The sequence below is a fragment of the Canis lupus genome, chromosome 6 (assembly GCF_003254725.2).
Source record: "Canis lupus dingo isolate Sandy chromosome 6, ASM325472v2, whole genome shotgun sequence".
Lineage (NCBI taxonomy): Eukaryota > Metazoa > Chordata > Mammalia > Carnivora > Canidae > Canis > Canis lupus.
The window spans coordinates 69,677,606-69,696,603 of NC_064248.1; the positions used below are offsets into that span (position 1 = coordinate 69,677,606).

The 18,998-nt window shown below is 44.1% G+C and overlaps 1 protein-coding gene across 1 annotated transcript in view; it reads right to left on the reverse strand.

Annotated features, from left to right (window-relative positions):
• Positions 1–13,089, reverse strand: part of ST6GALNAC5 (ST6 N-acetylgalactosaminide alpha-2,6-sialyltransferase 5) — a 171,585-nt gene extending 158,496 nt beyond the window's left edge. The window contains exons 1-2 of the mRNA XM_025417947.3: positions 12,962–13,089; positions 12,081–12,332 (exon numbers count right to left, since the gene is read on the reverse strand). Of these exons, the coding sequence (XP_025273732.2) occupies positions 12,081–12,332; positions 12,962–12,976 (267 nt within the window). The 5' untranslated portion in view covers positions 12,977–13,089. The remainder of the gene's footprint in view (positions 1–12,080; positions 12,333–12,961) is intronic.
• Between the last annotated feature and the right edge of the window lie 5,909 nt (positions 13,090–18,998).

The window sequence follows — 18,998 nt, forward strand, 5'->3', positions numbered from 1 at the left end:
GAGGCAGGCCCTGATGTCTCCAACGACAGAATTATTCTACCTGTAGAATAATAACTCTGGAAGAATAACAGGAGAGCTGAGATTATGCCAGAATCAAGAAATAACAGCTAGCACATAGTTGACAAATGTGAGAACTACAGAGTATTTCAGAGACATCTTTGAGTTAAAAAAAAAAAAAAAAGGAAAGAAAAAAACCAACAAAAAACCAACCAAACAAAACCAGTCAAGAAGAAGAGTCACGGAATTCAGTAAATTGGTTAAAATAAGATATGGGAACTAAGATGTTTTATAAAACCTGAAGATTCAAAATACAGAAAAATTGCTAATTAAGAAGAAGGCGATAATTACAATTATTTGTGCTATAAAATTTCTTTGTAGGAAAGATGATTATGCCCAAGTAAATCTGTACCGTATACGGACAAGGAATTAGATTTGTATTAATTTTTTTTTTTTTTAGATTTGTATTATATATGGACAGAGAACCAAATCACAGAGTGAAGCACGGAAAATAAAGGCAAACTTGAGGCGCCTATCTGGACAGGAACCACCTGGTGACCATGAAGATAGCCATCATCTCCATCCCTGCCCTAGAAGCCTATACGAGATTGCCACAGGCTATCCCCCTGAAACAGCTATTGATAGGCTGGAGGGAATTTAGAGAAAAGTGACCAGAAGGATTACGGGACTACTGGGAACAATTCATAAAATTTAAAAATCTGGCACACAAACTGTCACTGAGCAAACAGGTGGGAGATGAAAGGTAGGGAAGGAGGCATCACCATAATTTAAAAGTGCTTTCGGGTTGTAAACAACAGGGAAAGAACAGAGATGTTAAGCTAGTAGAGGGCCGTATACACCTTCAGGATTAATGAGTGGAGGATTTAGCACAATTATCAAGACATATTCCTGACTATTCCAACTTGAACTGGAATATACTTTGGTTTTAAGTTATTAAACACGATAAGGATCTAATAGCATAGTTCATGCCTCCCTTTACACCACTGATGACATCATATCGATAAAATAATACACATACAGACCCCCACATACCCAACATAAAGGAATAAAAAATGGGAAGGAATAACATTAAAACATCACACATGCGCACATCTGATATATATGAAAAATATCTCTAAGGAAATACATCCAATTATTAACAGTAGTTATGTCTTGGTGGTAGAAAATAATTGTTATTTTCTTTTTACTTTCTGCCATTTTGAGAAGACAATGAATATAAATGCATCTGCAACTGGGTAGGAGGTTAAGTTTGTTTTTCAGAACTAGCACTCTGACTCTTCTTCCTTCTTATTTCTTTTTCAACCTGCGACAGTAGGGTTGATGCAGAAGAAGCTTTCCCCAGATCAAAAGCTTTCCAATGCTCTCAAAAATGGTCTCTGGGCAAAATCTGCAGAAATGCTACTGAGTTTTGGTGCTCACAGGTTGGCAATACCCTGAAGGATACATCAATTAAGGTCTGGTCTCTCTCCGTCCTTCAAATCTCCTAGTGGCTGAGACACCACCAGGATGCCCCATGGGCTCAGTAAAAAGGGCCCTTCACCTGGCATACTCATCAGTATTGAGATTCGTAACTCCGTCGAGGACATGAGCTTACTCATCTTAGAGTGATCCTATGGTGCTCATTCCGGAAAAAAGCCTGGTTGCCACTCCCCAGTTCTCGTGCATCCTGGTCATAGGAACTTATTTTTGACAAAGTGATTCATTTGCCCTCTGATGTTCTGTTCTGTTATCAAAGCACATCAAATCACATCCAAATCTAATAATGTCAAGTACCTGGGATCTCATTGTAGAGTCTGTATGGCCAGAAAGAGGGCCCCCTCTGTCAAGAGTGAAGAAGCAATGTGGTGCTATTTCCTGCTATCTGCTCCTTATTCTTGGTCCTGGTCCTGTTATTTCACCTTAACTACTACTGCAGTCAGGATACCCTGTTCTCCAGGACAGCTCTCTCTTAACTTTATTTTTTAATTTTTTTTAATAATAAATTTATTTTTTTATTGGTATTCATCTTAACTTTAAACTTCTGAATTTTTGAGTTAAAAACTCATCACATTTCAAACCGAGCCCAAACCGCACAGAGCTGTTAATAATAATGCACACAATTCTTCAAGGGATTAGTGACGGCTCGAGCATCAGAGAAAAGCTTTATTCAGTCTGGCTGGGGCATCGGTAGTGAACACACACAGAATTCCTACAATCCCCTTCTCTGTTTTCCATGTTCTGGAATACAGGCAGGATGTCATCACTTCCTACACTTTGTTCAAAACTTGAAACAAGTGATGTAAAAATGAAATGAACCAGCTTTATAATGGAAACACTATGGGTAATGGGTAATGAGAGACAACTTGGAAATCCCTGACAGCAGCCTGGCAGGTGCGACATTCCCAAGTCACCCCACATATGGGCCCCATAAAAACAGAGATATACATTTTTTGCTCCCAGTCAAATGTTTTTTTAATGAATTGGGAATCAAGACTCCCTCTTGACAAATTTTATACCAATTTATGGCCAATTTCCTTCTGATGCAAGTGAAATAGAAACTTGACTTTTCCTAGAAGTTGTTAACAAGTGATTAAAAGAAAGACAACTGCTCTCTCTGTAAGTCTGTGGGTAAGGCAGGAGGAAATCACTTTCTACCCCATACTTCCAGCAGATCTATACCTGGTAAGATTTATCGTGCAACAACTCGACAAGGTTATTCTAGAAACAAGTCTCTCTTGAGTAGAACTGTTACATAATAGTCTCTCGCAGCTCATTTATTCCACACCCCACTGCCCATGCTGCGATGGAAGCTTTAATTCCTGTTGCGGCCAGGGTGCATTATGGAGTCTCCATAAATGGCTTGCGTTGACCTTAACGATAACACCACAGTTTTGCTCAAGTCAGTGTGTGGTATTAAGATACACAGTGAGGTTCAAAAGCAGATAAAGTTGGAGTGCCATCTGGGATCATCCTCCAACTCTCTTCCCTAACTCCTGAGGGGCGATCTTGAACCACTCACCTGCCCTTTGAGACCTGCCAATGACACGGTGGGGTGGGCAGCCACACAAACCGAAGGAGGGGCAGGCACCTGGGGTCTCTTTATCCTCTGACCACCAGCATCATTCTCTCAGATTACAGCACCAGTCTGATCACTGGTCCCTCTTCCCTTCACCCAGAACTGCTCTGACCTGTGCTGAATAAAACACTGAAGCTTTGGTAATCCATTGGAAGACACATCTGATTGGAGTCACTCCTAGAACTTACCCTTTAAAGACATCCTCAAAATGTTTAGAATAAAACCTAACCTCCATAGCATGTAAATATTGAATCCGCACTGTGATTTCCGCACTGTGATTTCATGTCTGTTCATCTGCCTTCCAATAGATGTTAAGTTTCATGGTGTCAGAGGTCACACCTATACGTTGTTGCCTCCTGGGTCTTGAACACAATGTCAAGTATATGGTAGGTCCACAACATTATTTGATAAAGTAATTACTGAACTTAGTTTAATTCTTCCTCTTCCACACACTAGCTCAGGCCTAAAAGCTACATGACTTGCCAGAGAGCTTACAACAAGTAAAAAGCTTGGATATGTCTTCCTGCCTCCCGAAATACCACACTGTCCTCAAACACGGGCATTCCTACGTCTCAACACCTGGTCTACCACCCTGAAGGGTCAGCAGATGCTGCTCTGTATTTAAAGGGGATCCAGAAATTAAAGATGTGGATGTCACATATGTGAAGCCCCTTCTGGCCCTACTTATTATCCCTTCTATCCATTCCTGTCATTAGTCTGTGAGCCACACTTGTTCAAATCTCTTCCTACTATAAATAGTTACAATAGGACACTGCTCATCTGACATTCTACTGAGATTTATTGAGTTTTGACATATATGGGATACAGTTGTAGGTACTGGAGATACCATGATGGATTAAGTTATGTTCCTTGGCTTCAAAATGCTACACTCTAGTCAGGGAGAGAAGCATGTGGACAAATAACCACAATATTGTGGGATTAGAGGCATATACAAGATCCAGACACTATTTTAACACTCAGCAACATATAGTAATTGTAGTGTTTCCTCCAGTGTGATTTTCCTGTGGTCAGAACTAGGTCCTTCCTCTCATTCCCTCCCCTGAGCCTAACACATCACAGGTGCTCAGTCAGTATGTGATTATTACTGATGCAAGGCTGGCGTAAGAGAATGCGTGCTCTACTCTGCACGGAGATTATGTGTGGGAAAACTCTCGAAAGGAGATGCTTGAGCTGGATCTTAATGAATGATTAGTTCTTTACTTGGCAGATAAAAGGAGAAAAGGCATTCCATGATGGAGGAGAAACAGGGAAGCAGGAGACAGCAAGATGTATTCCCATGGTGTGTGGAGTTGGGTAGAGGCGATGTGAGGTTGGAGAACTAAGTTAGACCGACCCTATTGGGCCCTGTGAGTCTTCCCATGGAGTCTGAACTCGATCCTCTAGGCAATGGGAGGCCATTGGAGGCATGCAAGGAACATGAGCAGATCTCTAAATTCAAAATGCAATAATGCAGTTCAGTCAGTGGAGAGGTCCCATATGTGCAATTAATTTCCAGAATATGCTTTCTAATTTAAAAAAATTGTTTAACTCTGCCTTTCAGTCTGCTAGAGTGTTCTCAGACTCTGTGAGGTTCCCAGGAAGACTACAGACACCTTCTTGCCACTAAAAGAAAATATAATAAAAAGTTCTGTTTTCAAACCGAGCTACAATGACTCTCAAGGTTACTTTTCCCTACTAGGGGTAAAATGGTTTCTTATTTGCCTGAAGTAATTCTATCTCAGGATACGTATTACAACTCAGAACTTAGGAGGAGTCAGTGGTTACTTGCAGAATGGCAGTGCTTCAAACCCTTGCTTCACTGAGTCTCCCGGTGATGTTTTCTCTCCCACTCTGGAGGGGGTAATTCAGCGAAATGAGTGGTCTGTTCATGATGCTTTTCCTCAAATAATAACATGGCGCTCCTGTTGGCCTGGTTTACTCTCTAAAGGCAAAACCCACTCTGATTTGCAAATTGTTCCAATCACATGGGTACCATACCATGCATTTTATGAAGCCTTTAAAGTCCCCACTGCCAAGCCAGTGGTTAGTAGAAGCTCTTTTGAACCATCCAGAACTATATTCATTTCAGAATAATAAGATATTTAAATATTTATTTCTTTCCAATAACCGGGTAGGCCTAGGCTCTTCATTTTAATAAATGCTGTTCAAATAATGTCGAGTCACTGCCTAGAATATATTGGCACTGAATTTTCCTTATGGTAATGACATTCGTGTCAGAGACCCGCGTTACAGACCCAGCTTTGCCACTCATGGGAGGCAAATCACACAAGCACTTCCGAATTCCTTTTGGTAACTGTCAAGTTTTCCTTCCAGCTCAAAATTCTGAGCATGTTTTAAGAGATCCGATTAGTACAAGAACACAGAAATGCTATAGTTGCAGAACTACAAATGGTGGCAGGAGAAACTGATATTTATGACGTAGTGCCAAATGGTCGGAAAATTTTCAGATGGGTTCGGTTTACAAGAAATTAAAATCTTTGTATAGACATACTCATTTATGCCACAAATACTCACTGAAGACCCATTCTATATCAGACATTGTATTAAAGGCTGAGAATACAATGACAAGAAAGAAAAAAAGAAAAAAGCCCCAGCCTCCAAGAGCTGATTGTAGAGCAGGGAAAGCAGACACTCTTAGACAAAAAAAACAACAATAAGCGGGAATAAGTATTATCATGGGATCCTGGCTATGAAGACAAAACATACAGCTCAGATCTAACCTGGGCTACAAGGCAGGGAAGGCTTCCCTGTGGATATGCTGTCTAAACTGAAAGAATATGCATGCCTATGACTTTTATTTGGGAGACCTTATTGAATAGAGCATGCAATAAAAATATTTATTTGTCCCAAGCCTAGACTAAGAGTTTAGGACTAAAAGAGCTCGTGAAGAAGAATCTGAGTGCATTTCATAAATATCCTCCACCCTCAAGTTTTTATCAGTCTTTTGATCATAAACTCACTCCTAAGGGATTTCTCTCTTGAATCAGGTTCACAAGGTATGGATAATAATATTATTTAAGAAATAGTAATTCCTTGTCTTTCGATGCTTACGATCCTTCACAGCTGCTCTGAGAGTATATAGTAGATGTGCAGGAGGTTTCAATGATTTGTTGATTAGTGATGGGTTTTGGGTTTTCACAGTGTTTTCTCCTCTCCGATCTTCCCTTATCTCGGCCTTCACAGGATGGGCATTAGATTGCACTGCCACCTGACCCTAAAGGTCATGGGAAGTCCCCTCTGTAGTACATGTCATGTTTCCAGGACAGATCTAATGGCAAACGTTCTGTCTGGTGGCCCACACAAATTTATCGTACCACGAGTTATGAGAGTTGGTTTGGAAAACATGGTTAACATGTGACAGAAACAGTTGAACAGGGCAACAGGGTTAGCTCCCTGCAAGAGTCCGGAAGACCCTCATAAAGAGACTGCATATTTTGAATTTAAAATCTACCCACTTTGAAGTTGCTTTGCCATTCAAGTTGTTTACTAAGTATTCATTGCATGTCACATATTATATATATATATAGACAAATGCACACATATATACTAAAAAAGGGCTAAAAACGCAATTTTAGTTTGAAAGTTTTATAGCTTCTAAACTAATAATAGTATTTAACTTATTTTATAGAGAGAAAGATCACAGAAATTGCCTCCCTTTTAGTGTCAGTGCCTTGATTTATTGTTTCCTGGCTTCATATTATTATTCAGCACTTGCTTTATTATTTAACCTCTCTTGCTTCTTTGTCTTTTCTCTCCAATTAGATCAAAGATTCTTTGATGGTAGGCACCATGTTCTTCCTCCAGAATACCTAATTTTGCAACTATTAGGCCTTCAATGAATATTTACTTAGGGCTATGAGTAGTTCAAAAACCCAGAAACAAATTAGCTACAGAACTACACATATGATGATTAAAAAACACTTCAAATGATGATTCTCAAACTTTAATGTGCACACGAGTTGTAAGGGAAACCGGTTAAAATGGAAACTCCTAAATCTCATTCCCAAGGAGTCCTCTTTTAAACCATTTCTTCATCTTCCTTCCATTATTATTACTAGTAGTGCAGTAGTAGTAAACCAAATTAGGAAAGATGAGACATACCAGGGCCTTGGGACTGCACGGGTGGGTCTTATAGGCAAAGGACTTCACATAAGGTGAGGCAGCTTTATCCCTCTCCACAACCCCCTCTCCCCATATACTCTGCTTTCTTCTTTCCTTCAATAAATCTGTGCTATGTGCTAAGTGTCAGGTATTATTCTAAGGCCTGGAGTTAAACTGGTCAATGTACAAATACTTTGCTATCACAGCACTTAGAATCTACCTGGGGGAGGGGGGGGAGAAAACAATAGAAAAGTAAACTTTAAGATCCTTTCAGATATTGTTAACTAGTATAAGGAAAATGAAACAGGCTAATATGATAGAGAATGACGATGAAGGAGAGAGTTATTTAGAGAGTGTGGTCCAGAAGCAGATGACAGGTGATGTGAGGACTGAATGACCAGAAGGAACTAACCATGTACAAAATCTTCAGCGAGATCCTTCCAGGGAGACGGAACAGCAAGTGCAAAGGCCCTGAGGCACAATGAGTTTCCAAGGATCAGCAAGGAGGCCAGAATGCCCAGAAGTGGAGAGGAAGCCAGCTCAGACTCATTTTCCAGATGTGGTCTGGATTTTGGGCATGAGGGTATCTTGGCATTTACTCCTCGGGAAGCTGGAGAAATACTCCCAGCTCTCAGAATTAAGAGAGGTTATTAGTATAATAAATGCTATACGAACATCTCTCCTGTTAGAAGCAACCACATTATTGCAACTCCTCACCCATGAAAAATAGTTCATTTTATAATTCCTTTTGGTTGACGATGTGTGATAACAGGGTCTCATCACCATTGGCAGATTACATTTCGTAGCACTTGAGCGCTGAAAATTAGCTCACTTTGAATTTGAGATCCAAATTATCTATCGTTGATTGGATGCCTCAAATATTGTAAAACAGGGTTTAATAAATGGTGTGAAGTTATATCTGAGAGCTTATATGCTTTTTAAAAGGAAGAATACTTATGCTACACTTCCAAAGTAAGTTTTATGGCGTGTGCCCCTTTCTCTGGTTTTGAATGGTTTTTCAACTCTTGCATTGACTTGTCCTATCAGTCCAGCTGGACACCTGCGAATTAATAGCATCACATGCTGTTACCTCCAAGCAGTTCCATTTGGTCTGAATAACTGAGCGCGTAAGGAAGGAAAGAACCAAGGACAAGCGTGTAAAATCCATTCCTGGGAGCTACTACTGAAGCAAGGAGATAGCGGCTCAGCTTCAGATCCCATTGATCACTGCTCTTTCATAAGCCATCTTAGAAAAGGGCAGTCCAGGTGACAAGTGGGCCTTCTGTGATAAGGGCTCCTGTCCACTGCAAATGGGAATCAGCTCGTAGTTGCATTTCACAGGGTCCACCAGATGGCAAATGACTTTATCTACCCAGACCAGATCCAGGCTGGAAACAGACTACACTCCATGCCCCCTTCTGCTCTGCTGGGAGAATTGGAGCTTTTCTCCGAAGGGTGCTAGATTTAGTGTGTGTGCCCGTGTGTGTGTGTGTGTGTGTGTGTGTGTGTGTGTGCGTGTGGGTATGCACACACACATGTTTTAGTTTAGCTATCCATGATGCTGTAGTTCCAAATACAGAAGGTTTCCAGAGCCATGAAAATTGGCTTCTGTGCTTGTGTCTCCTGATCTGGTTAGAAATCAGTGGCTTCCAAAACTGGGGACCAGAACAGAAAGGGCAGGATATAGACACAGCAGCTGCAGCGGCAGACATGAGCACGATTGAAACGAGTTGGTGAAACGTTTGTGGGAAAAGGGCTGGGGAAAGGGCTGGAAATGAAGAGAAAGAATCCATCTAACAGAAAAGGAAATGTCTTCATTATCACAAGAAACTCCAAGTAGCCTTCACTTAGTCACACTGGAATTATAATTTCAGCTCACATCGTTTGTGAACGAGGAAGTAGAGAATATGACCACGGAAAGTGATATTTTAAGCTTCAACACACATTGCTCATCACTGGCTTGACTTGCAGCATGTCTTTCAACAAAAGCACATAGTGATTTAATCTCAACAGTAATTTAGTCTGCAGCCGTATGAGACAAGACTATCATTGCAGACAGGCTGTAATTTGAGAAATTCAGGTGCTGGGGATTAGGACCACCTGTTGAATTTAATCTTAGAGTTATAATGTTAATACCATCATGTAACTGAACATAAACACTACATATTTATCAGACTTTGGGACCTCCAGCCACGGAGATGTGCACATTTTCCTGAATGGTATCGGAACTCTCTCCAGATTCTGTAAATCAACAGCAAATAAAAAGTCTGTTGGAATTCTGCTCCAATACGCAGTAGCATATGGCTTGGTGGTCATCACATTCAGCACATCCTATAATTTTTCTGAGGCCTGATATGAGAGTGAAAAATAAAGCAGTATCATCTAGCAACATAATCAGAACAGAAAGTCTTTGATTTCTTACCCTCCCCTGTTAATCCAGAAAAAAAAAATCCTAGCAATATTCTAACAAATTGCCACCTCTGCCTAAACAACACTTTAAGAAGATTCCAAGTAAACCTAAGTAAACAGCAACTTTTGAAGAGTACATAAACCCCACAGGCACCTCCCTCTAAGTCATCAGAAATGAAAACTTCACCCAATTTCCAGCCGGTTAAATAGTAGCAGGGAAGTGATGGCAGCTTGAGTGGAAGTTCACATGTAACTCAGTGGGACAATCGGGATAATGTCTAGAGAGAAGGCATAGATTCTGAGATTTGCATTTGTTCTTTTGCTTGGGATGGGCAAACTGTTGAATCATTTGAGTATGGAATCTGATGACACTTCGGTTTTCTAAGAAAGAATTCCGCTGGTATTAATTAGATGCAAAAACCTACCTGGTCACATTTATAAATCCCTGCGAAGAATTCCAAGGGCTTTCACACATATTTATCATCCATATTAACACTTCACAGTTTATAAAACCCTTTACTATAGATTATCTTGATTCTCATACAGATTTTGACATTCCTTTCAAAAAAGGCTGTTTTTCATTTTAATGAAATAACGCTCTGATACATTGACAATGGAATCCAATATATTTGTGTGAATAAACACTGTTCTGAAATCAAACATGAGGGCATCGTATTGTGCCTTATGCTGTCAATATTCTTAGCTGCTGCCTGTCCAGCAGGAGAACACAGGAAGGAAAATATTAGAATACCTTCCCAAAGGCAGATCCAAACTTTCAGCAAATTTCCCTTTTGACGCTCCATTAATCAAGCCTCACAAGTGCTATTTGGCCATTTCCACTAAACATCAGCCATGAAAATCCACCAAGTCCAATATATTCATCATATACCAGTTACACATAAACATCACAGTCGGAAGCAGATGGTCTAAACTTTTCTGGAACTCCAGCCCATATAGGTTGCTCGCACAGAGAGATACAAAGAAGGTCATCGATCGACATCTTAAGGAGAAAAGTGAAGCTTTTACTGTAAAGCTGATGATCCTCTCTACTTTTGATTTTAACCAGCCCCCTCCCCACTCCCTGAATCACTTCCTAATGAAATCCCTTCCTCTTTTCTGCTTTCCCCAAGTTGTCCCCAGGGCAAAGTCTACCTTTTCAGAGACAGAATTTCCTTAAACCTTCCAGGGCAGTGATCCTTCTCATTTCTGCCCTGTTTTATGCCTTGTATTTCTTGTATATTATACCTATTGGTCTATCTCTCCTTCCACCCACCCACATTTCATGGTATGGTTTTCTTCCACAAGCATTCAAGGACCCTGAGCAGCTGAGGCCTCCCTTAAATTCCTTTTTTTTTTTTTTTTACCTTCCCCAGATCCTTTCTGCCATATGCATGACACACACGAGTGGAAATCTTTTGATCGCCACTTCAAAAAAAAGTTGGGACTTTTCCATGCAAGGGAAGGCCCATCTTTTCCCGCAGAAGGACCACCTGCTTAATGTTACTTTGGTCCACAAGCATAACATCCGGTCATATAAAAGGCAAGACAGCTAGGTAGTTTCAAGAAATCCCCTAACCTTCATAGAGCAGATACAGAGTGGAAGTGGGTTTTAATAAAAGCATATTAGCAGCTTCAGATAATGGGAAATATATATATATATATATAAATGGGGAATATATTTAAACTGTATTACAATTGGGGAATATATTTAAACTGTATTACAATCATCATTATTATTATTATCATTTCCAGAATCAGGAGACTTGATTAGAATTCTCCCGGAGCTTAGCACCCTGAAACCTGAGATTTGCTATTGGGGGGGGGGGGAGGGAGGAGGGAAGAGGCTTTATTTTTTTTTTAAAATTCATCTAATTAATTATTAGCCAAGCCATGCAACGGCTTCTCGGAAGGCAGAGAAAGACAGGCCCTGAGCGGTGAGTTTCGAGGCAGTGCAAGCCCTGGGGGGCGCCTGCAGGGCCCCGCTCCCCGAGGCTGGGGGCGCCCGGGGCCATCCGAGGCCGGGAGGGGAGCGGAAGCTTCCAGCAGCTCCAGCCCTCGGCGGGGCCCGGCTGCGCCCTCCCCGCGCCCTCCCCGCGCCCTCCCCGCCCGCGCGCGCCTCGGCGGCCCAGCCCCGCGCTGCAAGGAGCCTGCACCCGCCTCCCCGCCGCCCTGCGCCCCCCGCCGCTGCAATTGTGGGGACCGGCGGGCTCCACTTGCACGTTCCAGTTAGCAAATGGGGGCGCTGGGTGCACGCATCTCACCCCCGATGCCCCGAAAAACTTTATACCTCCGCCTCCCAACGGGGATTCCCAGCCAGCAGGCCCCACGCCCGCCCCCCGGAGGGTGCGCACCCGCGCGGTCCAGCCTCCGCAGGGGGCACCTACTCACGGCGCCGCCCAGCCCCGGGAAAGGGGCAGGCTCAGGTGCGCGGGATCCCCGGGCGGGGTGGCGTGCGCGCCGGCGAGCGAGCTGTCACCTTGCGGTCCCTCACGCCGAGGTATCCGTCCAGCGGCCGCGGCGCGGCGGGGGCCGGGGCCCGGGGGGGGGGGCTGCTGTCCGCCGCCGGGGGCGCGCTGCCGGCTGCCTCCTGCTGCTGCTGCTGCTGCTGCTGCTGCTGCTGCTGCCGCCGCTGCGGGGGCCGCTCCCTCTGGCCGCCGAGGCTGCTGTACACGAGCAACAAGCTGGTGCACATGGTGGTGAGCGCCAAGCACACAGCCAGACCGTGGCGCTGCGGGCGGGCGAGAGCACGGGAGAGCCGCTCAGGGCCCGCCGGCGGGGACACGCGCGACCCGGCCGCGGCCCGGAGGGAGGGTCCCGCGCCCACGCCAGGGGCCGCCCCCGAGCGCCCACCCCGCGGCGGAGCGCAGGCTCTAGAGGGCGCCCCCGGGCTCGGCTGCCGGAACCCCCGGCCCCCGCGCCCTGCCCTTGCGGCGCTCCGTGCAAGTTTGCGACCCAGGAAAGCCCGGAAAGTCTGCCAAGGTGTCCCCCCGCCCCCAGCCCCTGCGTCCCCGCCCCTCTTAGTTGTTGCCACGCTGTTGCTCGCTTTGGGGGTACCCGCCGCGCTCCCCGCTGCATCCCCAGCCCCCGCAGGCTCCCGCAGGCTCCCCAGACCTCCCCGACATCCAGGAGCACCGGCAGCCCGAGTTCGAGCCAGGCGGCGCCCGAGGACCCCGCGGGGGGGGGGGGGGGGACGCGGAGCAGGTGGAAAGTTGTCCCTTTGCAACCAGGCGCGCCGGCTGCGCGGGGCGAGGCACCCCCGGGGCTCTCCGGTGCGCCCCCCCCCCGCCGCCGCCGCCCCGGGGCCGCGCGTCCCGGGGTCCCCGCCTCTGCCCCGAGGAGTTGCCACAAATGCCTCACCATCAGGGTCTTCATGGTGGGCACCTCCTGCGTGGGGGGTCCTCAGGCGCGCGCGTCCAGAGCCACTTTTTCTTGGAGGGCGTCCATGGCGCGCGGGGGCGCGGGCGGGGGCGCGGGCGGGGCGGGGGCGCGGCGGCGGGACCCGAGCAGGCGGCGCTCGCGGAGACCAGAGACCGAATTAAAACTGAACCGGACCCTCGTAGTGTCTCCGCGATCTACACAACTGCCGCCTGCCGCCGCCTGCTGGGTCCTAGAGACCTCTGCAGCTCCCCCCACCCCGCCCCCCTCCTCGCCCCCAAATAAGCATCTTCTCAGCCCGGTGGAATTTCTGGGAGAGTGAACCGCGCCTCCGTACCCACCGATCGGGCCGAGGGCTTATTGATCCTCCGTGAAGTCATCAAGTGGAAAGGAAGGAGAGCCCTGGGGAGGTTTGCAAACTCCATCCTCTTTTTGTAATTCTGATAAAAACAGCGAGTCCACCGCCCCCGGGTCGTCGGTGACCCTCCCCAGGCGTCGGTTTTGCATTTGTATTCGCAGCCCGGGGAGATGTGTCGGGAGATGATGTTTCCAAAACGTTATGGTTTCGGATGTCCAGAGTGTAGGCTTTCTGAAATCCTCCTCTTTTTTTTTTTTTTTTTTTTACTTTTTTAGATCCGCTTACTCGCGTGCAACCCTGATAATCCACATTTCCGTCCACACGATTTCATTCACTGACTCGTTTGGAACACCACGATTTAGGTTTCTGTCGGGACTCTGAGGTTCCTGGCATTCCCCTAAATGATTTTCAAGTGTTAGGAACATTCAGCACGTCATAGCCACACGATCCACCGGACCTGTAGATTCTTTGGAATTGTAAGACAAGATTTCTGGCTGCTGGAGAGAAAACTGCTTACTGCTTATTCGTGAAGACTCCTGGGGACTTTGGTGGTCTTCTCCCATTGGTCTGTACTGCATTGACAGCACATAATTTCACTTTTTTTTTACATAATTTCATATTTGGAACATTGATTACAATTTCTTAAAAATCATTGTTTCGTGTTGGGAAGTCCACATCACTAGATTGTTGTAAGGACATTCCCCCCCCCCCCCCCCCACTGAGTTGAATCACAAATGGCCTTTGTTAAATGTCTAATTTAGTTAGAAACATATTTCTTGTGAAACTGCTCTGCGAGGATAGTTGTCTTCGAGTATTCCTTAACACCTCACCTGTAGCAGAGGAATGTTAAAGATTACATTAACATGGAAATGACGAGCAGGCCAACTGAACCATAGGCACAATAAGAGCTTTCTCAAGGCCAAAAAAGGCATTACAATCATTTTTTAATCTTCAGTAATCCATTGCTCCACTGATGATACAACAGGAAACTATTTTTAACTTATGAGGCATCCTTCCATACTTAGTATTTAAAAAGTTAAAATTACTGGTACAACAGTGACTGTCAGTGCAATGTGTTTGGGGGAAGGCAAGACACACATAGGATTTAGCCTTTTAAGGAAAAACCAAAAAAAAAAATTCAAAACAGGGTCCTACATTGCCAGCCTTGAAGCTATTTATTCAATTTGTGCTTTAGGCATGAATAGTACCAGTTGTTAGGGCAGGAAAAGCAGCAGCCAGAAGAGAATCTTATCGGGTCTTGGCAATTCTTTATAGTATGGTTGCACTTGACACTCAAATTAGGGAAACAAAGGACCAACTTGATGAATCATCGCAAACAGATTATCTGTGTTTCTCCAGGGCTCCTTCTGAGATGCTACTAGACGGAGCTCCTGCATTTTTCAGGACCATTCCCCTTCCATCTAGCAAGTTGCCCAGTGGCCGATAAAACACTTCTAATATATTTTGCTATGCCAAACAGAGCCATCGTATTTATGATTTAAGCTCATGGCAGCACGTTGGACATCTGTTACACGGTATGTCTGACCACATTCATTAGGCTTAGGCTTAGGCTTTTTTTTTTTTTTTTTTTCCCTCATGGGATGGCAGTTAGTTAGTTGCTAAATCTACTTATGGGATGGCCGGAGTAAATTTAAAAATGTAATTCTGGACTTGATTTAAATAATTTCAAGGTCTCTAGCTTTCAAGTACTTGATTAGATGGATGTGATGGTTTTAGGCCGTCTGACCTGAGAGCCAAAAGGACAAGGTGGGGGCGGGGGAAGGACAGATGAAACAAATAATAGAAGTTAAAATCCTTGGGCTGTTCAGTTCAGTGATCATTTCATTATCACCTGCTATCTGGTGGTTCTATATTAGGGAATGCAGAGATGAATAAGACACGGATCCTCTCCCCTTGGATACATACACACAACCTAGGGTGTGTATGTTTGTGTGTGTGTGCACAGAAAGTATGCCAGACACGTCTGTAAGTAGGCAATAAAAGACAGTACTGAGCTTCAACATATATTTATCAAGTGCCTACCCATGTTAAGCACCTACTATGTTCCAGATGTTGGGGATACCTGGATAAATAAATTATGCGCTGCTCTGAGGGAATTCAGTCTCTTCCCAGATAAATGCTATGAACCTTTATGTTATAAAGAACTAACCAGGACACAATTAAAGTACTTGATTCGTTTTCAGCTTCTGAGTGCTTGCTTATTTAAGATCTAAGGGGTTTGATATTCTAAAGGTACCCGCCTGTGTTTGTGTAACTTCATGCACACTTTTAAGCTAATACTTTGAATATCCGGAAAGGGAAGAAAATAGGCAGCCCTTGCAGACACTTGCTTGACCTGGAGACAAGAAAACAAGCCAATAAAGCTATTTTAGTTCATCTAACGTGTCCAGTTCAATACAAAGTGAATCGGGGAATCACAATTTGTTTCTCAAAATCCAGGTAGTTGAGATAGATTTCTCACCACTTAAAATTTTGCCACATTTCTGCCTCCGGTGCCATCACATCCAATCAAATAGATTCCTACTTTTGAAAAAAAAAAAGAAAGGAAAGGAAGAGAAAAGAAATTGAGCGTTCCACAATGTAGGTTATGTAATAAACTGAAGGCGAGAACTTAAGAAACAAGGCATGTCATGGGGCGAGGAGGAGGAGGCGAAATCTGAAGCTCAGAGGGAACACCAACCTGTGCACTTGGCCACAAAGGCACCACGAAGCTACTGAAGGAGGCAGAAGGACAAACTGTTGGGAACCTCTGAGCCCTGCCCTTGGTTCCTAAGTGACCTCTCCATACAGAAACAAGTGAACAAGTGTTTTGAACATTTCAAAGATGGATGAAAAGCAGAAAACAACATCGTGTAAACTGCATTTGACATACAACTGCTTCACACCTTATGGTCTTAAAGAAAGAAAAGTTTTGCTAAATGCTACAAAAGCAGAAAGCCTAAGAATGGTAGAAAGTCCTAGAACAAATGTAATACTTGTCCATTTGTTTCCCCCCCGCCCCAGTTTACTTCTTTTCACTTCACAGGCTGTGCCTAGTGGGCTAGTGGGTTGAGGATTAGTCCTTGGAGTCAAGTGTCCAGGATCCAGATTCTGACTTTACCACTACCAGCTCTGGGACCTTGGTTGGGTCAGTAACTTGGTTTCTTCATCTGTAAAACGGCTATCATAAGAGTACGTACCTCAAAGATGTGTTAAACGAGATACTACAAGAGTCAAGAGGAGTACTAACAGACTGTTCCCTATCGTTACTAATATTTTATGATTACGATTAATAAACTGGGTTCGAAGGTGAAAGACCGGGCTGCATGACCTTGAATGAGGGACTTTAAAAACGGTAAGCAGACTGTGAGACGCATAGAACAGTGCCTACCCCACACATGGGTAGAAGGCTTGTTAAGGTGCTGTGCATGTGACTGCTTTGTAAACTGTGAAACTCTCCATAAGTTAATAGGTATCCATTCATCCATCAAACATCAACTGAGGATCCACTATGTGTCAGGTACCCTTCTAGGCCCTGGGATTGTGACCAAAACATGCGAGGGCTCTGCCCCATAAGGCTTTTAGTCAAGCTAGGGTAATAAACCAATAAGACAGAACGTCAGGCACTAGGGAAAAAAGCGGTTAGAGCCTGGGTGGGAGTGTATGTGCTGTTTTAGTTAGGATGCTCGTGTTTGAGCAGAGATTGGAATAAAGTCAGGAAGGATCCATGAGGCTATCTGGAGGGTAGAAGGAACAGCATGTACAAAGGCCATGAGGTAAGAGCTGATGGGTATACTGAAGAGACCACAAGGAGGTTGGTGTGGCTGGAGAAGGGAAGCAAGAAGAGAGAGGGGTAGGGGAGGAGGGCAGAGAGATAGTCCAGGGGCAGATCGTCTCTGGCCTCAGAGGCCATGAAATGGACAGAGTGAAGGAAACCCTCTGGAGGGTTTAAAGCAGAGGAACACCATGGATCCTTGATGCTTTGGAAAGGTCACCTGGCTACTGTCCTGAGAATAGTTCTGGGGGAGCAAGAGTGGAAGTAGTGTGATCCCTTAGGAAGCTATTGTAGTAGTCTAGGTAGAAGGACATCGTCGTCGTGCTTTTAGGAATAACTGGTTTCAGGATTTGCTTACTAGTGGGTGTGAAATACGAGCAAAGGAAAGGAAGCAGGCCAGGGAAGGCAGCTGGGAGAATGGAGCTGCTCTTTCCAAGATGTGGAGCACTGTGGGAAAAGCAGTTTGGGGTGGCCAAGAACGGAGAATTTGGATTTAGATGTACTCCTATACATGGGAGTTGAGGCATAATGCTGGGCTCAGGGGCATGAGCTCAGCATCACAGTTCATCAAAGGATGAGGTCACCTAGGAATGAACCAGGACACAAAAGAATAAAGGTCACGGGCCTGAGCCCTGGGAGCTCCAAATTTCAGATGCCAACAACAGGAGGCATCATTACAATAATAATACTGAAAAACAATAAAGGACTATTTGACCTCAGTTTGGTGTAGGTGGCTGATTATTTTCATTTTGAATGGATTTTCCATTTCAAGACAGTCAGTCATTTATGTACTCAAAGCACTTTTGGAATTCTGTGATCAAGCATATTTATTTATGTGTTTACTGTTCATCCCTTCTTCTACATCATAAATTTTCTAGAATTGGAACTATGTCATATTCCTGTTTATATACTATAAGCCTGGTACATAACTGAGTGTAATAATATTAATCACCAACATTTATTTAACCCTCACCATGTGCAAGCACTAAGTCTAAGAGTTTCACATATACTTTCTCCTTTAGTCCCCACAACAACCCCGTGAGGTAGGTACTCTCCTCATTTCACAGACGAGTGAACTGAGGTGCTGAGAGTCATTTGTCCAGTTGCCCAGATCCTGAGTGGTAGCCCTGAGCTAAGTAAATATTTTTTTATTTTTTTATTTTTATTTTTTTTAAAGATTTTATTTATTCATGAGAGACAGAGAGAGAGGCAGAGACACAGGCAGAGGGAGAAGCAGGCTCCATGCAGGGAGCCCGATGTGGGACTCAATCCCAGGACCCTGGAATCAGGCCCTGAGTCGAAGGCAGACGCTCAACCACTGAGCCACCCAGGCATCCCAGTAAATATTTTTTAAAAAACAAATACCGTTTTGTTTTTTTTTTTTTTACAAATACCGTTTGTTAAAGAACGAATGAAGAGAAGCTTCTTAAGAGTTCCATAGCCAAGTTCTTCTACTGAACTCTAAACAGGTATGATTTATAAGAGTATAGTTTACACCTAACCTGTAAGTAATACAGCCAAAGGCAGTCCCTGGTTTTGGGTTTTGTGATCTGGTTTTTTTTTTTTTTTTTGCTACTTTTATTTTCTCAAGATATATTTCACATGCAATAAAATACACAAAATCTGAGTATACAGTTGAGTTTTGATCACACGTTGCACCCATTAACCACCGCCACTGTGAAGATCTAGATCATCTCCATCATTTCAGAGACTACCTTCATGCTTCTTTTCAAGTCATGCTAATCCCGCCCCAGAAGCAAACAGGCAAACATTGTTCTGATTTTTATCACTATGGATTAACTTGGTCGATTCTAAAACTTAATATAAAGGAAAACACACAGTGCGTGCCTTTTAGTCTGATCTCTGTCACTTAGCAAAATAGTTTA